The 17,495-nt window shown below is 35.6% G+C and overlaps 1 protein-coding gene across 4 annotated transcripts in view; it reads right to left on the bottom strand.

The window, feature by feature from the left end:
* The window catches only part of GPC5 (glypican 5), a 1,392,911-nt gene that overhangs the window by 1,111,835 nt on the left and 263,581 nt on the right, over positions 1 to 17,495 (bottom strand). For all 4 annotated transcript variants that reach the window (XM_060288187.1, XM_030856918.2, XM_060288185.1 and 1 more), the window contains exon 3: positions 7,335 to 8,023. In XM_060288187.1, the coding sequence (XP_060144170.1) occupies positions 7,335 to 8,023 (689 nt within the window). The remainder of the gene's footprint in view (positions 1 to 7,334; positions 8,024 to 17,495) is intronic.

The raw sequence follows: 17,495 nt of genomic DNA, 5'->3' as shown, positions 1-17,495 counted from the left end.
TTCATGCCTGAAGTCTACCAGTTGTCAACCCCCAAGCTCCCTCCAGTGTGGCCGACTCCATCCTAGGTCAGCAGGTCCTCGAGGAGAGAAAGACAGAGCTGCGTGGTTAAAATCTTGATCTTAACAAGAAAGCATGTAAAGAAGAATTGAATAAAAAGGGAGTCAAAAGCCTACAAAGAAGAAGCTATCAGGCAAGGAGCATAGTAATAGCTTTCACATAGCTGATGTGTAAGATGTCCAAGATTGAGTCCCTATCTTCAACGCATTCCATTCTAGAGTACCAGGCAGGACAACTGAAGATGCAGACATTCATTCACCATAAGGGTGAACTCTCCAACGACTAGAGCTGTCCACAAACCTGATGGACCATTATTCCCAGAGATCTGTGTCCAGCTTTCCCTTTATAGGACTTCAGGGCTTCGTAAGACATTGAATAATTTTTTTTCTTTCCCAGGAAATTGAGTAGAAATAAAGAATCATGATTATCAGTGCTTATTCTCAAGTAATTCATACCACAATCTTGCTCAGAAAGGTAAAATCACAAATTAATCATGCAATATTTTTAAAGTCTTATAAAATATCTATCCTTAAATTATGCAAGCTTGTTATCCAATGTGTTCCTAAAAAAATTTAGACTTACATATGAGGTACCTGGATCTTTTTTTTTTTTTTTTTTTTTTATTTATTTATTTATTTTTATTATTTTTTTTAACATCTTTATTGGGGTATAATTGCTTTACAATGGTGTGTTAGTTTCTGCTTTATAACAAAGTGAATCAGTTATACATATACATGAGGTACCTGGATCTTGATTGGTCCTCACCACTGCCAATCACTTCAAGAGAGGTTATCAAAGGGCCAAAGAGGACACCCCCTCCTCCCATGATCCACATGTGCAGGGAGCAAGTCTCCAAAATATGAAGGATTTGGATCTCATCAGGCATGTAAAGAAAATTCTTACCAGCTGGGGCTGAAAATATTATAGAAATATCTCAATTTTTTATAATGTTTGAGTAGAAAATCAATGGACAATAGGATTACCCTTTGACTTAACTCTAGTCAGAAAATTCTGTCTCATTCCACATCTGAAAAGAACTCAATGGGCCTACCATTGAGAGGAAAACCCACTAATTACTGCTACATGCTTTACTGCTACCATTTCTGTAAGAGCAAGCTCCCTGTCACTATTTAGTATCCAGAATTAAGTGGGTGAAAACCTTTCAAAGTGATCTCTGTCTACAATGATGAGTTGGACTGGATGACCTTCTCATAGTCTAATGAATCTTCCTTTTCTTTTCTATTAGCTTATAGATTTTTCTATTTTCAGTTAGCCCACTTTCATTTAATTCTGTCTGAGCCTTTACTTTTGCTCTAGAAGCTTATGTCTTCCCCCTTCAATTGTTGCTAATTTAATTCTTATGCCTTTCCCTTTTCTCTTGTCAAGCTCCAGTCTTATTCCTCAAAAGAACCAGCTCATCTGAACAATATAATAATTACAAGTTCGACATTAGCCCAACCCATCAGTTAAACAAAAATTAGGCAAAGGTAAAAATGATATTTTGATGAAGATGTCATCAAGATATATCAAATGACATGATGAAGGTATTTTCAATGAAGTCTTGCCCACCTACTCATAAACTTTGTCCACAGGTAGCTGATTTATAACCTTTGGTCACAGCCCTTTATTCTCTGTTAGCCAAGTACAAAAATATACGTGAATGAAAGCTCCTAAAAAAATAAACTTTGCTTCAGAAATAATGCATTGTTGGCTTTTTGTATATTGTTGGAAGAGGTCATCGAGAGGACATGACTGCCAGTTGACACGTGAGCGGGACCCAGGAGATTAGAGGCTCCTTACCTGCCCCCACCCCCCATCTTTGGAATGTATATACCACCCACCATTCCCACACTAGGGGCAATTTCAAGGACACAGACTTGAGAGAGTAATGTGTTGCCTTAACCTTATTTGTCCCATAGTCTCTATTATGTAAAATTGAATACAGAGTGATTTTTAGGAAAATATATACCACACTATGGAAGAAATAAAATAAAATTAGGCTTTACCATAAATAACCCAGGCTATCATTTTAATTTTCCTTTCAATTTATATATAAAGATATCATTGAGATACCTAAAAACACATAATTAATTTATTAGGCTTTCATTTTACAGTTTCAGATCAATGTAGATGTGTAGAGAAGCAGTGATCAAATATTAGTTATCACAACAATGTAGTTTAATTAGAGTGCATTAGTGTGTACAGTTCACCTTAAACTCAATCTTGAAAGGTATGGAAATTGAAGTACATAGCTATCCTAAAGTAATCGGGATGCAATCAGCTGAAACTGTACTAACAGTGCAAAGGTAAGAGATGTGGAAAACTGATTTTTTATTTACAAATACAGAGTGGGACTTTTATTGTTGGAAATTATGCTTTGGAACCCAGTACAGACTTAAAAACAGAAACTTTCTGTGGCAGCAATTCCCATTATAGGAGGCTCCTCGTTTCCCTAGGAAGTTTCCTCTTCCCGAAGATACATAGAATGTACAGCTATTGTATACACAGAGCCATTTTAGAAACTAGCTGAGAAACCTCTGCACATCAAGCAAATGAGAAAATACCCACATGGAAACAGGTAGCACAGGCTAGAGGGAACCCTTAACTCCCAGCTGTGGAAACACAGCACACCAAAACTTATGAGATGCAGCAAAAGCAGGAAAGTTTATACTGATAAACACCTACATTAAGGAAAAAGAAAGATCTGAGATAAACAACCTAACTTTATACCTCAAGGAACTAGAAAAAGAAGAACAAACTAAGCCCAACATTACCAGAAGGAAGGAAATAACAAAGATCAGAGCAGAAATAAATGAAACAGAGACCAGAAAAAAACAATAGAAAATATCAACAAAACTGAGAGCTCGTTTTTGAAAAGGTAGAAAAAGGACTAATCTTTAGCTAGAGTAAGAAAAAAATGAGAGAAGACTCAAGTAAATTAAATTATAAACGAAAGAGGAGATATTACAACTGACACTACAGAAATACAAAGGATCATAAGAGACTACAATGAATAATAATAGGCCAAGAAATTGGATAACCTAGAAGAAATGGATAAATTCCTAGAAACATATATCCTGCCAAGACTGAAACATTAAAAAATAGAAAATCTGAACAGCATCAATAATGAATAAGGAGATTTAATCAGTAATTTAAAAAAAAAATTTTTTTTAAACCTCTCGACAAAGTAAAGCCCAGGACTAGATGGTTTCACTACTGAATTCTTCCATATATTTAAAGAAGAATTTTATTTTGTCAACTAGATCTCAATAAAGCTGAAAAAACCTTTTTATTTCTAAAATTGTATAGAATCAACATTCAGTTGAGTTTCTTGGTAACATTTGTTCCATTTAGAAGAGGTTGAAACATTGGAATTAACCCAGATCCTGCATTCTTGTTTCTTTAATAAGTTAAAGCATTCACTTATATTAACTAATTAATTAATAACAACTAATTAATAACTAACAATAAACAATTGTTAATTGTTTATTAACAATATTAATAAACTAATCTAAATTTAATTAATAGCAGATATAATTTTTTAAAATATCAAGTTTTTATTTACAAAATGAATAATTTCCTACCAAGAAATCATTCAATCCTTTAAATCATTTCCTACTAAAAAATCAATCATTCAATCATTTCCTCACAAAGGAATTACTGTTATCAAATAATTAGCAATTAATATCCATTAATATTAAAACACATTGTAGACTTCTAAATAATATTTTATAAAAATTCCAGTCTTACGGTTTCCCTGGTGGTGCAATGGTTAAGAATCCGCCTGCCAATGCAGGTGTCACAGGTTCGAGCCCTGGTCTGGTAAGATCCCACATGCCGCGGAGCAAGTAAGCCCGTGCACCACAACTACTGAGCCTGCACTCTAGAGCCCGGGAGGCACAACTACTGAAGTCCGCACAACTACTGAAGTCCGCGCACCTAGAGCCCGTGCTCCGCAACAAGAGAAGCCACCGCGATGAGAAGCCCACGCACCACAATGAAGACTAGCCCTCACTCACCACAACTAAAAGAAAGCCCACGCGCAGCACCGAGGACCCAACACAGCCAAAAATAAAATAAATAAATAAATTTAAATAAATAAAAATTCCAGTTTTTTTCTTCTCCTTCAAGGAACATCTTTACAATTACCCACTTACGTTAAATGCCCATTTAAAATATTTTTTGAATTCTATACCACAGTAAGAAAGAGGTGTTCACATTGAAAGCATTTAAAACACCAGAGAAATCAATGAAGTATTTATAAAGAACATATGTACTAATAATTAGTAGGCTTTAAAACAGTTACCACGTATAAGACACTAACTGAAGCTCATTTTATTCTCACAAGAACTCTATGATGTAGGTACTGTTTGTTATTGCCCCATTTCACTGAAGAGGAAACTCAAGAAAGATTAAATAATCAAGTTCCCAAACTCACAGCTAGTAAGTGGTAGAGACAGATGGGAAATCCAGTCTGAGAGTAGAGTCTGTGCTTTTAATCTCCATACTTTGATGGCCTCTGTTAATGCTTTATTAGATTTTTGTCTTAATCCCCAGAACGATTATAAAATTGAAATGCTCTCTTATAAATTAGATTTTGTTTCTTTAATGGTTTACCAAATAGAAGATATTTATAATTTTCTCAGGAAACTGAGAATTTTTTTTTCCAGTTGAAATTCATCCAACGGAAGTATGATACATCAGGTACCCCTATGGATTTCTTAAAGTAGCTGTATGTATTTACTGAGGACTAGACTTGAAAGTACTAGATCTCAGAGATTGCTTTGCGAATGTGAGAAAGTCATTATTTGCTGGCTCACCAGTAATTTATTTTGAATTTATTAAATTCATTGATGTGTGAACTGGTTATCAAAGCTTGATAAACAGCTTATAAATCACTTTGAAGTTGGCAGAAATAAATATAATGAGCCAATTTTCAAGGAATTTAAAGTTAGTTTCTCCTCTGTCACCATAAGTTAAAAAGAATGTCTCAGTTGTTTTATTTGGAAAAGAATCTACAATTTATTAGTAATAATTGATGTTTTTCAAGATAGTTAAGGACCATTTATTAAATGAAATAGAATTATTTGCTTAAAGGAAAGAATGCTCTTTGAAAATCCACCAAGGAGCTTCATATGACAAAAATGTTGTTAAAAATTTATTTATAGAACGCAAGCATGACGATGATTCTAATCATTTATAACACTAAAGTAACCTGCTTCACCGAGGTTTGCTCAGGGCTGGTCCCAGAATATGGAAAGAATAAAGCAAGCTTCTCAGGTTCCAAGTACCTACGAATGTCAGAGCCTCACCTTGTGTCACTTAAACCATCACTTCCTTCTTCACACAGGACAAAACAGACTCAGAGGGTTTTAGTAGCTTGTTCAGACCACATGACTAATGAGTAGGAAACTCAGGAGTTGAAACATGTCTATCTAACTACAAACCTGTGTTAGTTTAGCCTTTGGAATAGAAAAAGTAGATATTTTTCTATGTGATAAATTTTAAGGATACAAAAAGGCCCTCCTGGGGCTTCCCTGGTGGTGCAGTGGTTGAGAGTCCGCCTGCCGATGCAGGGTACACGGGTTCAGGCCCCGGTCCGGGAAGATCCCACATGCCGCGGAGCGGCTGGGCCCGTGAGCCATGGCCGCTGAGCCTGCGCGTCCGGAGCCTGTGCTCCGCAAAGGGAGGGGCCACAGCAGTGAGAGGCCCGCGTACCGCAAAAAAAAAAAAAAAAAAAAAAAAAAATCTTAAAAATCAGTTCACTTATATATATTAGAAAACTCTGGCCCTGAAAGGTTAAATGGCTTGTCCGAAATTATATAATAATTCAAATCTAGACTTGGTTTCAGATTTCTTGTACCTGTTTTCCTTCTGGAGATACTCAATATTATTGATGTTTTGTTTCCTGCACCTAAATGCTTATTCCTCATAACTATGAAATACACGAAACCTTAGAATTCTATTATAAACCTCATTTTGAGTTGGTTTATTATACCCCTTGCAAAAGTTTTGGTGCATGTATGATCTCCCTAAAGGAATGAGATACTGCAAAAAGACCAGGACCATTGCATATGGTTGGGAGCCTTGTTGACTACATAAGGATACCCAGTTGAATGAATCAGGAGTGAGAAGTGAAATCCAGCTCACGCTGGACCTGCTGAGCCACAGCATGGCATGACACCCACCGAAAGATGACACCATTTCTAATTTGCATAAAGGTACCATATTGGCTCACACAGGTACTGCAAAGACCTTGGAAGTTAGCAAGAAAAGGTGGGGTATGTGCTTGGACATAAAGATTTTCATATCCAATTTCTATTGGAAATGAATGAAAGGAACAGACTTACAAAGCCAATAATGAGAATGTTTATTAATTCAGTAAATCAGTGCCAGGGTGGGGAGATGTATTCTGTTGGCACTAAGAGTATAATTTTATTTCAGGACAAAAGATTTAGGATAAACAGCAACAGTGTGTCTTACTTCACTGTATAGGATATGAGAACTATTACTAAAGGGGCTGGGAATATTTTTTGAAATGGTTCTACAGAAGGTGAGTGAAATAGAAAACTCTTATGTCCTTTGATTTGATTATTTTGTTTCTTAAAGTTTCCCTGGAAGAAAGCACTGTGATGCCATATATACCATGTTTTAAAAAATCATCACACCACGATGGTGCCAGATTCTGGAGCGTCTCTGAAGAAACATTTTTGAAACCTAAGATATCAAGTTTTCATTTAATGACTATATAACTGGCATTTTCTATTTTAAAGCTGAATACTTTTGAAATGCCAACAATAACTACCCATTTTTGGAGTACCAGGCACCATACTAGGTAGTATGCCTACATGATTGCCTATCTTCCCAAAAAAGAATACTCCGAAAGTTATGTGTTACTATTTTCTTCTTTTCAGTGAGGAAACTGAGGCTCAGAGAAGCTAAGGGACTTGAGAATTACTGGCAGACAGAGAATCAAGTCTATACTGGTCCTGATTTTAAAACTGAGCCCTCTCTACCTCACTGAACTAACCCTATAAGAAGACTTCTACTTAGAGGAAGAACTGGTATTTTAGCTAACCAAAATTTTTATGTAAGATGTAAAATACATTTAGAATTGAATATGATAACCCATGCATTCTCCTACTATTTCCTAAAGTATTAGCTTGGTAAGCTGCCATAATTTAAAGTACATGATGCTTATAATCCACACACTTTATGTAATATATAGCTAATTGCTGAGTTCTAAGAAATCAGTAAACACTGAGTGGCTGCTTACCTGTTCCGATAATTTCTGTCCGTCAAGGTGAGCCTGCACCACAGCATCATTAACGAGCAAGTGGAAGTTCAGCAGCACGTGCTCAATGTCGTATGTCCCATGCATGGCATCTGACAGCTCTTCCAATGACAGGATGTACATATGCCAGTGTGGGTTAAGCTCTGCCATGTGTGCCAAGCAGCCTCGCACGACGTTGAGGCAGTATCCCATGCAAGGCTTACTGAGAGTCAGGCCTTGGCAGTGCGGGCAGTACTGCATCCTCAGGAGGGCTCTGCTGCACTCTTTGGAGAAGTGCAGATGGTCTGTGGTATTGATGACTTCAATGCCCAGATTCAGCGCCTGCAGAAATGTACGACTGGGCAGCAGCGATCGCCCCATCTGCCCCAGTACCCTTTTGGGAATATTACCAAATGGACTAATGTCCCGGCGGGCCATCCGGATGCATTCTGAGTATTCCAGGGAACTGTCACCAGGGTTAATGAGATGATTGTAGACTAGAGGGAAAAGACTGTCAAAGAATCTGTTTACAAATTCTTCAGGATTAACATCCGCACCAAATAAATAGAGCCCTACATCAATGAAGAACTCCTGGACAGAAGCAGCGGCCTCTAAGGCCATGTTCCTGTAGGTGTTGCAGAACAGTATACTGGTGTAATTTTCTGCTTGTCTGATGAGAGTTTCAAGGGTTTCTGTAACAAAAGCAGAAGTAAAGGATGAAAAGGCTTAGTATTCACATTAACACTGTTCATCCATCTGCTCCGGACAGTAAATGAGCTTAATGCAGCAAAACTAACCTAAGAATCTAAATGGCAATGCTCAGCCTACTAAACCCAAGTTAGCTTCCCAAGGATAACGCCTGGTGGAAGGTGGGCACTACACACGACACACACATTTTATAGATATGTATTTCCTAGGATCAAACACAAAAAGTGCAGAAATCAAAAAGAAGTTACATGTATAGTAAATTCTTATTGATTTTATTCATAGTCATTCATAACCTGCTAACGATAGAAAAAAATTGTCACTAAGAGAACAATTTCCAATCATGAGTTCATTATTTATAAAAGACAATGACATTAAATATTTGACTCAACACTTACTGTATTTTTATGATTTCACTTTTTTCTTTTCTTTTTTTTTTTTTTTCAGAATGAAAGCTAGTAGATTATAGACTAGTTACTACAAAGAGAGGTTAAATTCCCAAAGGGAAACCTGAGAATTGTCAGGCTTCCAGAATGTTCAAATTAAAAAGAAAATAAAACATTTCATGATTAAACCATCCTTAAAATTGTCAAACCTTGTTAAGCAGTGGGAAAATCATAAGTTGCATTAACTGATGAAAATAAGTAAGTGTGTGACCACCTTCTGAACTGTCTATCAACTGTTGTTTTAATCATCTTATCTTCAAAGACTTTACTGTGGGATATTTCATTATCTTACTTCTATAATGAATGCTTCCAAATCAATTTCTCCACAGAAAGAACAGAGAATGATTTATCCACAAATTAAAGGAGGTTATAGTAATCAGCAAGTGAAAATTGTATTTCAAAATGATAGCTTTAGACAGCAGTCAACCACCTCGGATATCCTAGTAATTACATTTTATAATTAGCCTAAATATGATACTGGACTGTGTCGATATATAATTAATTATAAAATTCATCAATAAAATTATCTCCCGTAACCCCACTCTTGCAGTTATTTTAAATTAGGTTGTAAAAGACCACACAATAATTCAGCAATCAAACCACTGAGTATATTATAAAAAGAGATGAACAGTAGAATAAAATGAAATGATAAAAGCAAAGTTGCAGGGAGAGCTACTAATGAAGTGAAACTGTGTCATGAATATGCCATAATGTCATAAAAACAAACAAACAAACAAAAAATTTCATGAAGAACACAGGCAGATAAAATACAATACCATGTATTCTGATTCTATTCCAAGACTGATTCCTCTTGAGTTCCCAGGTTTAGTGTGGTATTTCAAGGTGCATGCTATAGACTAAATGTTTGTGTCCCCCCAAAACTTCTTATGTGGAAACTTAATTTCCAACGTAATGGTATTTGGAAGTGGAGGCCTTTGGGAAGTGATTAGGTCATGAGGGCAGAGCCCTCATGAATGGGATTAATGACCTTACAAAAGAGATCCCAGAGTATTCCCTTGCTAGTTTTGCCACACAGGGACACAGCCATCTGTGAACCAGGAAGTGGGCTCTCACCAGACATGGAATCTGCCGGTACCCTGATAAATTTCTGTTGTTTATAAACCACCCAGTCTACTGTATTCTGTTACAGCAGCTGGAACTAAGAAAGTGCCCCTACCCTACAATCAAAGGGAACAGCTTTAAAGGATGTTGCAACTCTATTGCAACACAGAGCACTCCAAACAAGATTGTTAACTAGGCAGGACTCCTGTGTTTACCCACACCTCTCCAGCGCCCACTAGAGAATAAGCTATGTACTATGTATTCAATGAAAGTGTGAAAGAATGGAATTAGTAGGGTGACTGAAGCCTCCAATTCAGGTTAGCTGCCGTGCCAAGTGAGACTGCATTAACACCAGGTTTCCCCAAATGGTCTGATTACCTGAGCTGTGTGGGGAAACTACACATCACTGGGTCTCTGCACCGGAGTTCCAACTTAGTAGATTTGTCTTGGTTCAGGAGCCTCTATGTGACAAGCAGCCCCAGTGATTCTTTCGATCTGGCCAGGTTTTGAAACACTGCAGTTGCAGGTAATCTGAGGCACGTTCTCTATGCAAGCATTCCACCATGACAGTCTGACCCCAGAGATGCAATTTCAGCCACTACACTGTCTCCACAGACCAATAGGAGTGAGTGTGAAAAGGAAATTAAACCTTTGCAGTTGGAACTAAAATAAAACTGCTGAGACTCTATTTTTTTCTTCAATAATACAGGCTCATTTTGTTTCTCAGCAATTTGTTTGTGGCTATGAATTGTGAAGTTGCAATGATTTTATTTACCAATAATGGTTAAATAGCAATGTTTGCAAACAATTTAGGGTTTTTTAAAAGATAAGGATAGATTTAAAGAAACCCATATATCACAGGCACTCTTACATGCTTTCCACCAGGTTTTCTAAGGTATGTGCTATAGCTGCATTTGTGTCATTGATATCTGCCATGATTCCCTGTACAGTTAATGTAGAATGCTTCCCTAGGCAGTACAAGCGTTCCATCTGATTCCTGCCAACTCTAAATGATGTTCAAACACACAATTTTTTTAAAAAAATTTTAAAGTAAAAAATGAAGTGTTTCTTTATAAATTCCATTCCCATTAAGTTATAATTTATAATGACTCAGGAATATATGGGATTTATCTTTTCAGATGCTATAACTCGTAGGTTTTGCAAGTTTATTTTATGAAAGCAATATTGAAAATATATTTAATATTTAGGAGCATCCATTCAAAATAAAAATGAGGAAAGTATTTCTAAATATTGTTATTTCTTTATAAGGCTGCTCTGCACTACTGTCAATAAACTAAGTTGACTACTGTTTGAGTTAATAATTAAAAAATAGATTTCTGAAAAGGTCTACAATTTTTTACCTCAGACTAGTTTTCCTCTGATTTAGTTTTATTTTTTAAACAAAATAACTAAATAACTGGTAAAAATTAAAAAGTCATATTAAAGCAACATTTAAAAACTTTCCCTTAATAGTGTATACATTAAAATTTTAGTTTTCTTAACGATATATTGATTTTACCACCCTTTGAATAAGAGATTGCACACTCCCAGATATCAACATCTGATTAAATACTGAACACAACTGGCTTTTAAAAATATTTATTCTACAACAGATTTTCACTATGCTATTAACCCATCACAATATAAGGATTTTTCTTTCAATCTGTGTTAAAATCTGATATTGACATATTCCAGTTAATTGAATTCCCTAAACATATGTTACGTGTTTTTGAATGTGTCTATTTGTGATTCTATCAATAAACATTTCTTAAATTCAGTCAATGGTGAGAACTGTTGTTCTATAATATATACATTTAATTCTTTAATGCTTAGGAATAAACATACTTTTATGAATCTTTGGGCCTAATAACTTCATAAATTTTAATATATAAACACATATCAGTAACTGAGCAATCTAGAAGCCAGCTAATTGGATAATTTTGTTAGTAATTTTTTCTAAAAAGTTCATAAAATCAGAAGTTGAATTTACTAAAATTAGTTGTTTGTATTAATTCTGAATTTGCTAAACTATCATTTTGTTCTCCTACTATGTTTACCACGAAGTTGAGTGCTTTCATTTTATGGAATTAACATTATGATTTTAACAAGAATTTAAACTTGTCAAAAGAATTGTCAAATGAACAAAATATTTTGCAGTTCTGAAAAAAGAATAACTGACATACAAAACCAGTGTTTATAAATCCAAGGTAGATTGGGTGCTGAATAATTAATCAGATCTACTTAATTATTAAAGAGAAACTATACAGTTGCTTTGATTACAAAGTTTTAATAAATAAAAAATACCCCTTACTCAAGCTATACAAGTAATAGCTTTTTATTGACGTACCTAAAATTGTAACATATATTTAGAATAAACATTTGTTAGGCTTGCTTAAGGAATTTAAGAAATAGCCTAGGAAAAATGATCTTTTTGTTGTTTTTCCATTGAGAATTTCAACAAGCTCTTCTTTTCAGTGATATCAGATCAAGTCTATCAAGGCAGGAACTTCCAACTATCCTTTTAATGCCTAAGAGTGGTAGATTGCATTAAAAGCTACAATCTAATTACTGACTGAATAAAAACATAATTTCTCCCATTATTTCTCATAATTTTTTATGAGAAAATTAATTTATGTATTATCTCATTAAGTAGAAAGTAAATTTGGAATGCATGAAGTTTATCTGCATCTAAAATTTTCTTTTTTTTTAATTTATTTATTTTTTATACAGTAGGTTCTTATTAGTTATCCATTTTATACACATCAGTGTATACATGTCAATCCCAATCTCCCAATTCATCCCACCACCACCCTCCCGCCACTTCCCCCCCTTGGTGTCCATGCATCTACTTAAATGTTCAACATTAACATTCTGTGAAAATTTAACAACAAAACACCTATGACTAGAAAGTTGATATTAACTTTTTCCAGCCCACATCCCCTTTAGACACATTTTATTATAGGTACAAAGAACTACTGATGCTTAAATCAAGCATTTAAATTTAAATAGAACTGGGGGAGAAAAAAATCAGGTGATATTGATTTGAAATCAAATTTGACACATTGAAAAGTCAGTGAAGATTTACATGCAGGTAGGTTTTTTGCAATGGGAGAAACAATATTTATGGGGCTTTTATTGCTTTAAAGATTAAGTTGATTTCAAAACTAATGATCATGAAATAACTGTTATAGTAACCTCCCCAGCATGACATGAACAGACATTTTATGACCCTTTTCATACTTTTTATAATTTTCTATATGTGAACATTTTAAGATACAAAATTTGAAGTGCCTATTATAATTTAAGGCCACAGACATCCTCAAACATAGCAATCAAAAAGATGAAGAAAGATTAACTCATATCAACCGTGGATAATCAGATGATTTTACAATGTGTACCTGTGTTGAAGAGAAATTTTTAGAGTAAATTTACATATTTGTGCATTACAATTCTCAACTCACAGATTTTGTTACTGCAACAGATAATTCATTACTATCCTGCTACATTAGAGCTAGTTTGTGCCAGAAACTATGTATCCCTCTGTACTGCATTACAGATAGATGAAGAGATAGCTAGATCATTTTAAGAGCAATTTCTCAGTCAGTTTTTATCACACACATTACAATGAATTGTAATTCCTCCTACTTTTTTTTATAAAAATGCCTCCCAATTATTTTAATACAGTCACATATAATAATTCATTTAATTATCAGAAGATCATTATAACTACTCTGAAGATATTATAAGAAGCAATTACCTATTTCTCCACTCTATGTTTATACTGAATTCACCCCTATGACATTTGCATATTTCCTCAATTTTTTCATGTGTAGTTAAGTTTTCCAGAATATTAATTTAATGACATATCTTTAAATGTTATGCAGTATGATTTATAATATCATTCTTCAGAAATTAGTCATCTATACAAATAAATAGTGAGTGTGATATTAATCTGTATCACCAAGAATTAACATATTGGTAATTAATCTGGTCTCCTAGGATAAGCACTGCATGGAAAAATGCTTTCCCAACTTTTCTCCTTCCTTATTTCCCTCTCCATTAATTTGGTCATCATGGTGCTTCACATCTATTTCTAATATCATTTTATAATCATTTATTTCCTAAAAGTCAATTTATGATTTTTCAAAGAGTTTAAACTCAATTAAGCACTTGTGTAACTAATAAAATCAGTGCAGAACAGAGACCTCAATGATGAAACAGACCCAGCCATGAGGAGAGGGGAGTGATTTGCAGGTTCAGAGGAACTGGAATGCAAGGTTCTGAGCTGTGAAAAGCTTGTTGACTTTGGAAAAAACAAAAGTTAAGTCAGTGTGATTGGAGACCAGTGAGTGATGGAGAGAAAGGTCAGAGAAGCAGGCAGAGATCACAGCGGCCTCACAAAAAGATGGAAAGGGGTTTGGGGGCTTAATATGTAAAATGGGAAGCTACTGAATAATTTTAAACATGGAGACATGTGATCTGGTTTGCATATTAAAGGGTCACAGTGGCTGCTGTGTGCAGAATCAACTGTTGGGGCAGGGGCATGACTGAAAGCAGGGAGTCCAGGGAGTGGGCTTCAGTAACATAAGTAATAAGATGAGTGACAGGCACTTAAGGCTGGACTACAGTGGTCGTGGGCCAACTTGCAAAAAGTGATGGCACTGGCCATAGGTACTGAAGCATAGCCAGAAGGATTTACTGTTGTACAGCAAGTGTAGGGTGTAGAGGAAATGGATAAATGAAGGATAATTCTGAAGTCTGTACCTCAGCAGCTGGATGTACACCGGTGCCATTAACTCAGATAAGCAAGACTATGGATGCACTGTGTTGACGGTGTGAGTTAGAAATTAAAAGTTCTATTTTGGACATGTTAAGATTGATAATGCCAATTAAAAATTCAAACGACATTTATCAATACACAGTTAGATAAAACAATAATAATTTGGCTCAGGGGAAAAGTTGAGGTTGGTGATATAGATCTGAGACTGATGAGTCATGGTGCTGGATGAAATAACCCAAAGAGAGAAGATTGGGAAGGGTGCAGAGATTCAGGAAAAGGAGGGTATCCAGCAGAAAGAATGGGAATAAGAAGGCAATGAAGGAAAGGGAAAATCAGGAAAGTGGAGTGTGCAAGAAACCAAGGGAAGAAAGTGATTCAAGTAGAAGAAAGTAATCCATCATCTCAATGCTATTAAGAGGTCAACTGAGATGAGGAATAACAATTGACCATGGAAACTGACAAGACAGACTGCTCTTACTGACATTGGCAAGATCTACCTCAGCAGAATGTGAGCACAAAAGAGAACAGGAATTGTTAAATTCCATATATATGTGTTAGCATACAGTATTTGTCTTTCTCTTTCTGACTTACTTCACTCTGTATAACAGACTCTAGGTCTACCCACCTCATTACAAATAGCTCAATTTCATTTCTTTTTATGGCTGAGTACTATTCCATTGAAGCAACTATAGACAACGCTCTTGCAAATGTTTCCTGCAACGGATGTAGAGAACCAAGGCCGATGCCCAAGGGATATATGAGGTCAAAGGTTTCTGGTTTTTTGAGGGTGGAGAATTTACTGGATGTTCATTTGCTGATACGAGTACTTTGATAGACAAATAAAAATTGATGACTGAGGAGGGGGCATGGGAACTGTGGGAGAATATTCCTTGAATAAGAAAAATAATGTGAACTAGGGCGTGTGTGGAGACCAGAATATTGGATAGATCAGTGGAGACTGAGGTAGCCAAGAATGATGACAAGAGAAATTAAGGGAAAGAAAGTCAGTAATAAAATCTTGAGTTGGTTAGAGATGATAACCAGAAATCTGATAAATGACAGTATGTAGTAGTACATACTAGCTACTGGTACTACTACTAGTACTATGCTAGCAGGTTGTGAGTCTTTTGGCAGGTACCAAGGGGAATTTTCTTGAGGAGAATGGGAGTAACAATGTGGATAAAGGAACACGCACCTCCTCCTTCTATTAGTTTCCTATGACTGCTGTAGCAAATGACCACAAATTTAGTAGGTGAAAACAATAGAAACTTATTCTCTCACCATTCTGGATACCAAAAGTAAGAAAAATCAGAACCACTGGGCTGAAATCAAGATAGGGTAAGCTGAGCTCCTTCCAGAAACTCTAGAAGAGACTGTTCCTTCCCTCTGCTGGCTTCTGGGGGCTGCTGGCTTGTGGGCAAGTAACTCCAGTCTCTGACTCCACAGTCACACTCTCTTTTTTTGTACATCTCAAATCTCCTTCGCCTCCCTCTCTTAAGGACATATTTGAGCTTCGAGGGCTCACTCAGATATTTCAGGATAATCTCCCCATTGCAATATCCTTGATTTAATCACATCTGCAAAGACCTTGTTTCCTTATAAGTAACATTTACAGGTCCAGGGATTAGTCCCTGATATCTCTGGAGGCCAGTATTCAACCTATCACAATACTGATCATGGAAAACCAAAAATGTCTACCTTTGACTAGCAAACTCAGGAGGCAATGATTCTAACCTAGACTCTTTCGTGTACCAATTGAATGAGCCATTTAACTTCCCTAAACATCAATTTTATCTTTAATAAAATGTATGTGATAGTGCCTGTTCTGACTGTGGGATAGGGTAAGTACAGGGTGATACCTGGTGAACTCTCCCTCCTCTCACGCCTATATCCTGTGCTAGAAAACGTTTTACGAATCGCTGTAACCTCCTGCCTTTTCTGAGGGGTCATGGGTCCCTTGAGAGAGGGATCTTGTCCTGTTCATCTTCATATCTCCCAACGCTTGGCCCATGGGAGCTCAATACATTCTGATAGGTTCAGGTTCAAGTCCACTCCAGTTAAATACTAGTTGCGTGACTGCAAATTTCTTAATTTCCATATGCCTCATTTATTCTCATCAGAAAAGAAGTAGAGTAGTGGTACCTATTTCACAGGGTGGCTGTGAGAGTTAAATGAATTTGTACAAGCTACATACTTGCATAGTGCCTGCAGGTGGAAAGTGCTTGAAATACATTAAAGAATCATAATAATAATAATCCCTCATTTCTGCCATGTACTTGCATATCATAAACTAGATGTTTCATTAAGTTCTTTTGGTAAATTAATTCACTTGATTTTCCAACTCATAGTGTGGATACTCTTAACAATAACAATAATTAGAAGAACAATAATAAAAATAATAATTATTATTATTGCTATTATTATTCCCATTTTAAAGATGACCAAGCTGAAGCAACAAAAACGTAAGTGAATTTCTCAAGGTTTACATAGAAAGTGTATGGATTTAAATCCAAGCTTCCTGGCTCCAGAGTTTGGGTTCTGAACCTTTAGGATACATGGTCTCTTTTTAAATACACTGAAAGTCTATTTAAATTATTTGAAATTGGGATGTTTGGTATGTATTTAAGCCCCAAACAAAACAAAACTTTATTTATATACCTGAATAAAATGCAAAGATTTCATTGTTAATTTAGCACATTGAGCCATTATGTGGAATAATACAAATTAGCTACTATAATTATTCCTCTTTTTGGAAATTAACTAATACCATTAACCAACACTATCACTATTACTATAGCAAAAATAAATGAAGAGAAGGCCCTACATGTGTTGTGTTGGAGTCAAATAAGCTGTGTATTTTCTAATATTTGGAATTATTAACTGAAAAATTCATCCTTATCTCTGAAAAGAATACCATGTAAGATCTTTATCACCAAAGACATGTGGAAAAGGAAATAAAAACTGCTTGCTCTTTTACCACATCCAACCTTCCAAAAAAAAAAAAAAGTTTATATTTGAAGAGACTGTAAAGAAAGATGCACCAGGATTTAGTTAGAACAAGGAAGTCAAGTTCCGTTCAGAGATAAAGGTTGAGGAAATAGGGATGGTTGCTGGTAACAGTCTTCAAGTTCCATTAGGGAAGGGTGGAAGGTTTGGGCAGGCAGAAATAAC

The sequence above is a fragment of the Globicephala melas genome, chromosome 18, assembly GCF_963455315.2.
Source record: "Globicephala melas chromosome 18, mGloMel1.2, whole genome shotgun sequence".
NCBI lineage: Eukaryota > Metazoa > Chordata > Mammalia > Artiodactyla > Delphinidae > Globicephala > Globicephala melas.
The sequence above is the reverse complement of the archived record's forward strand: the minus strand, read 5'-3'. Positions and strand labels throughout refer to the sequence as shown.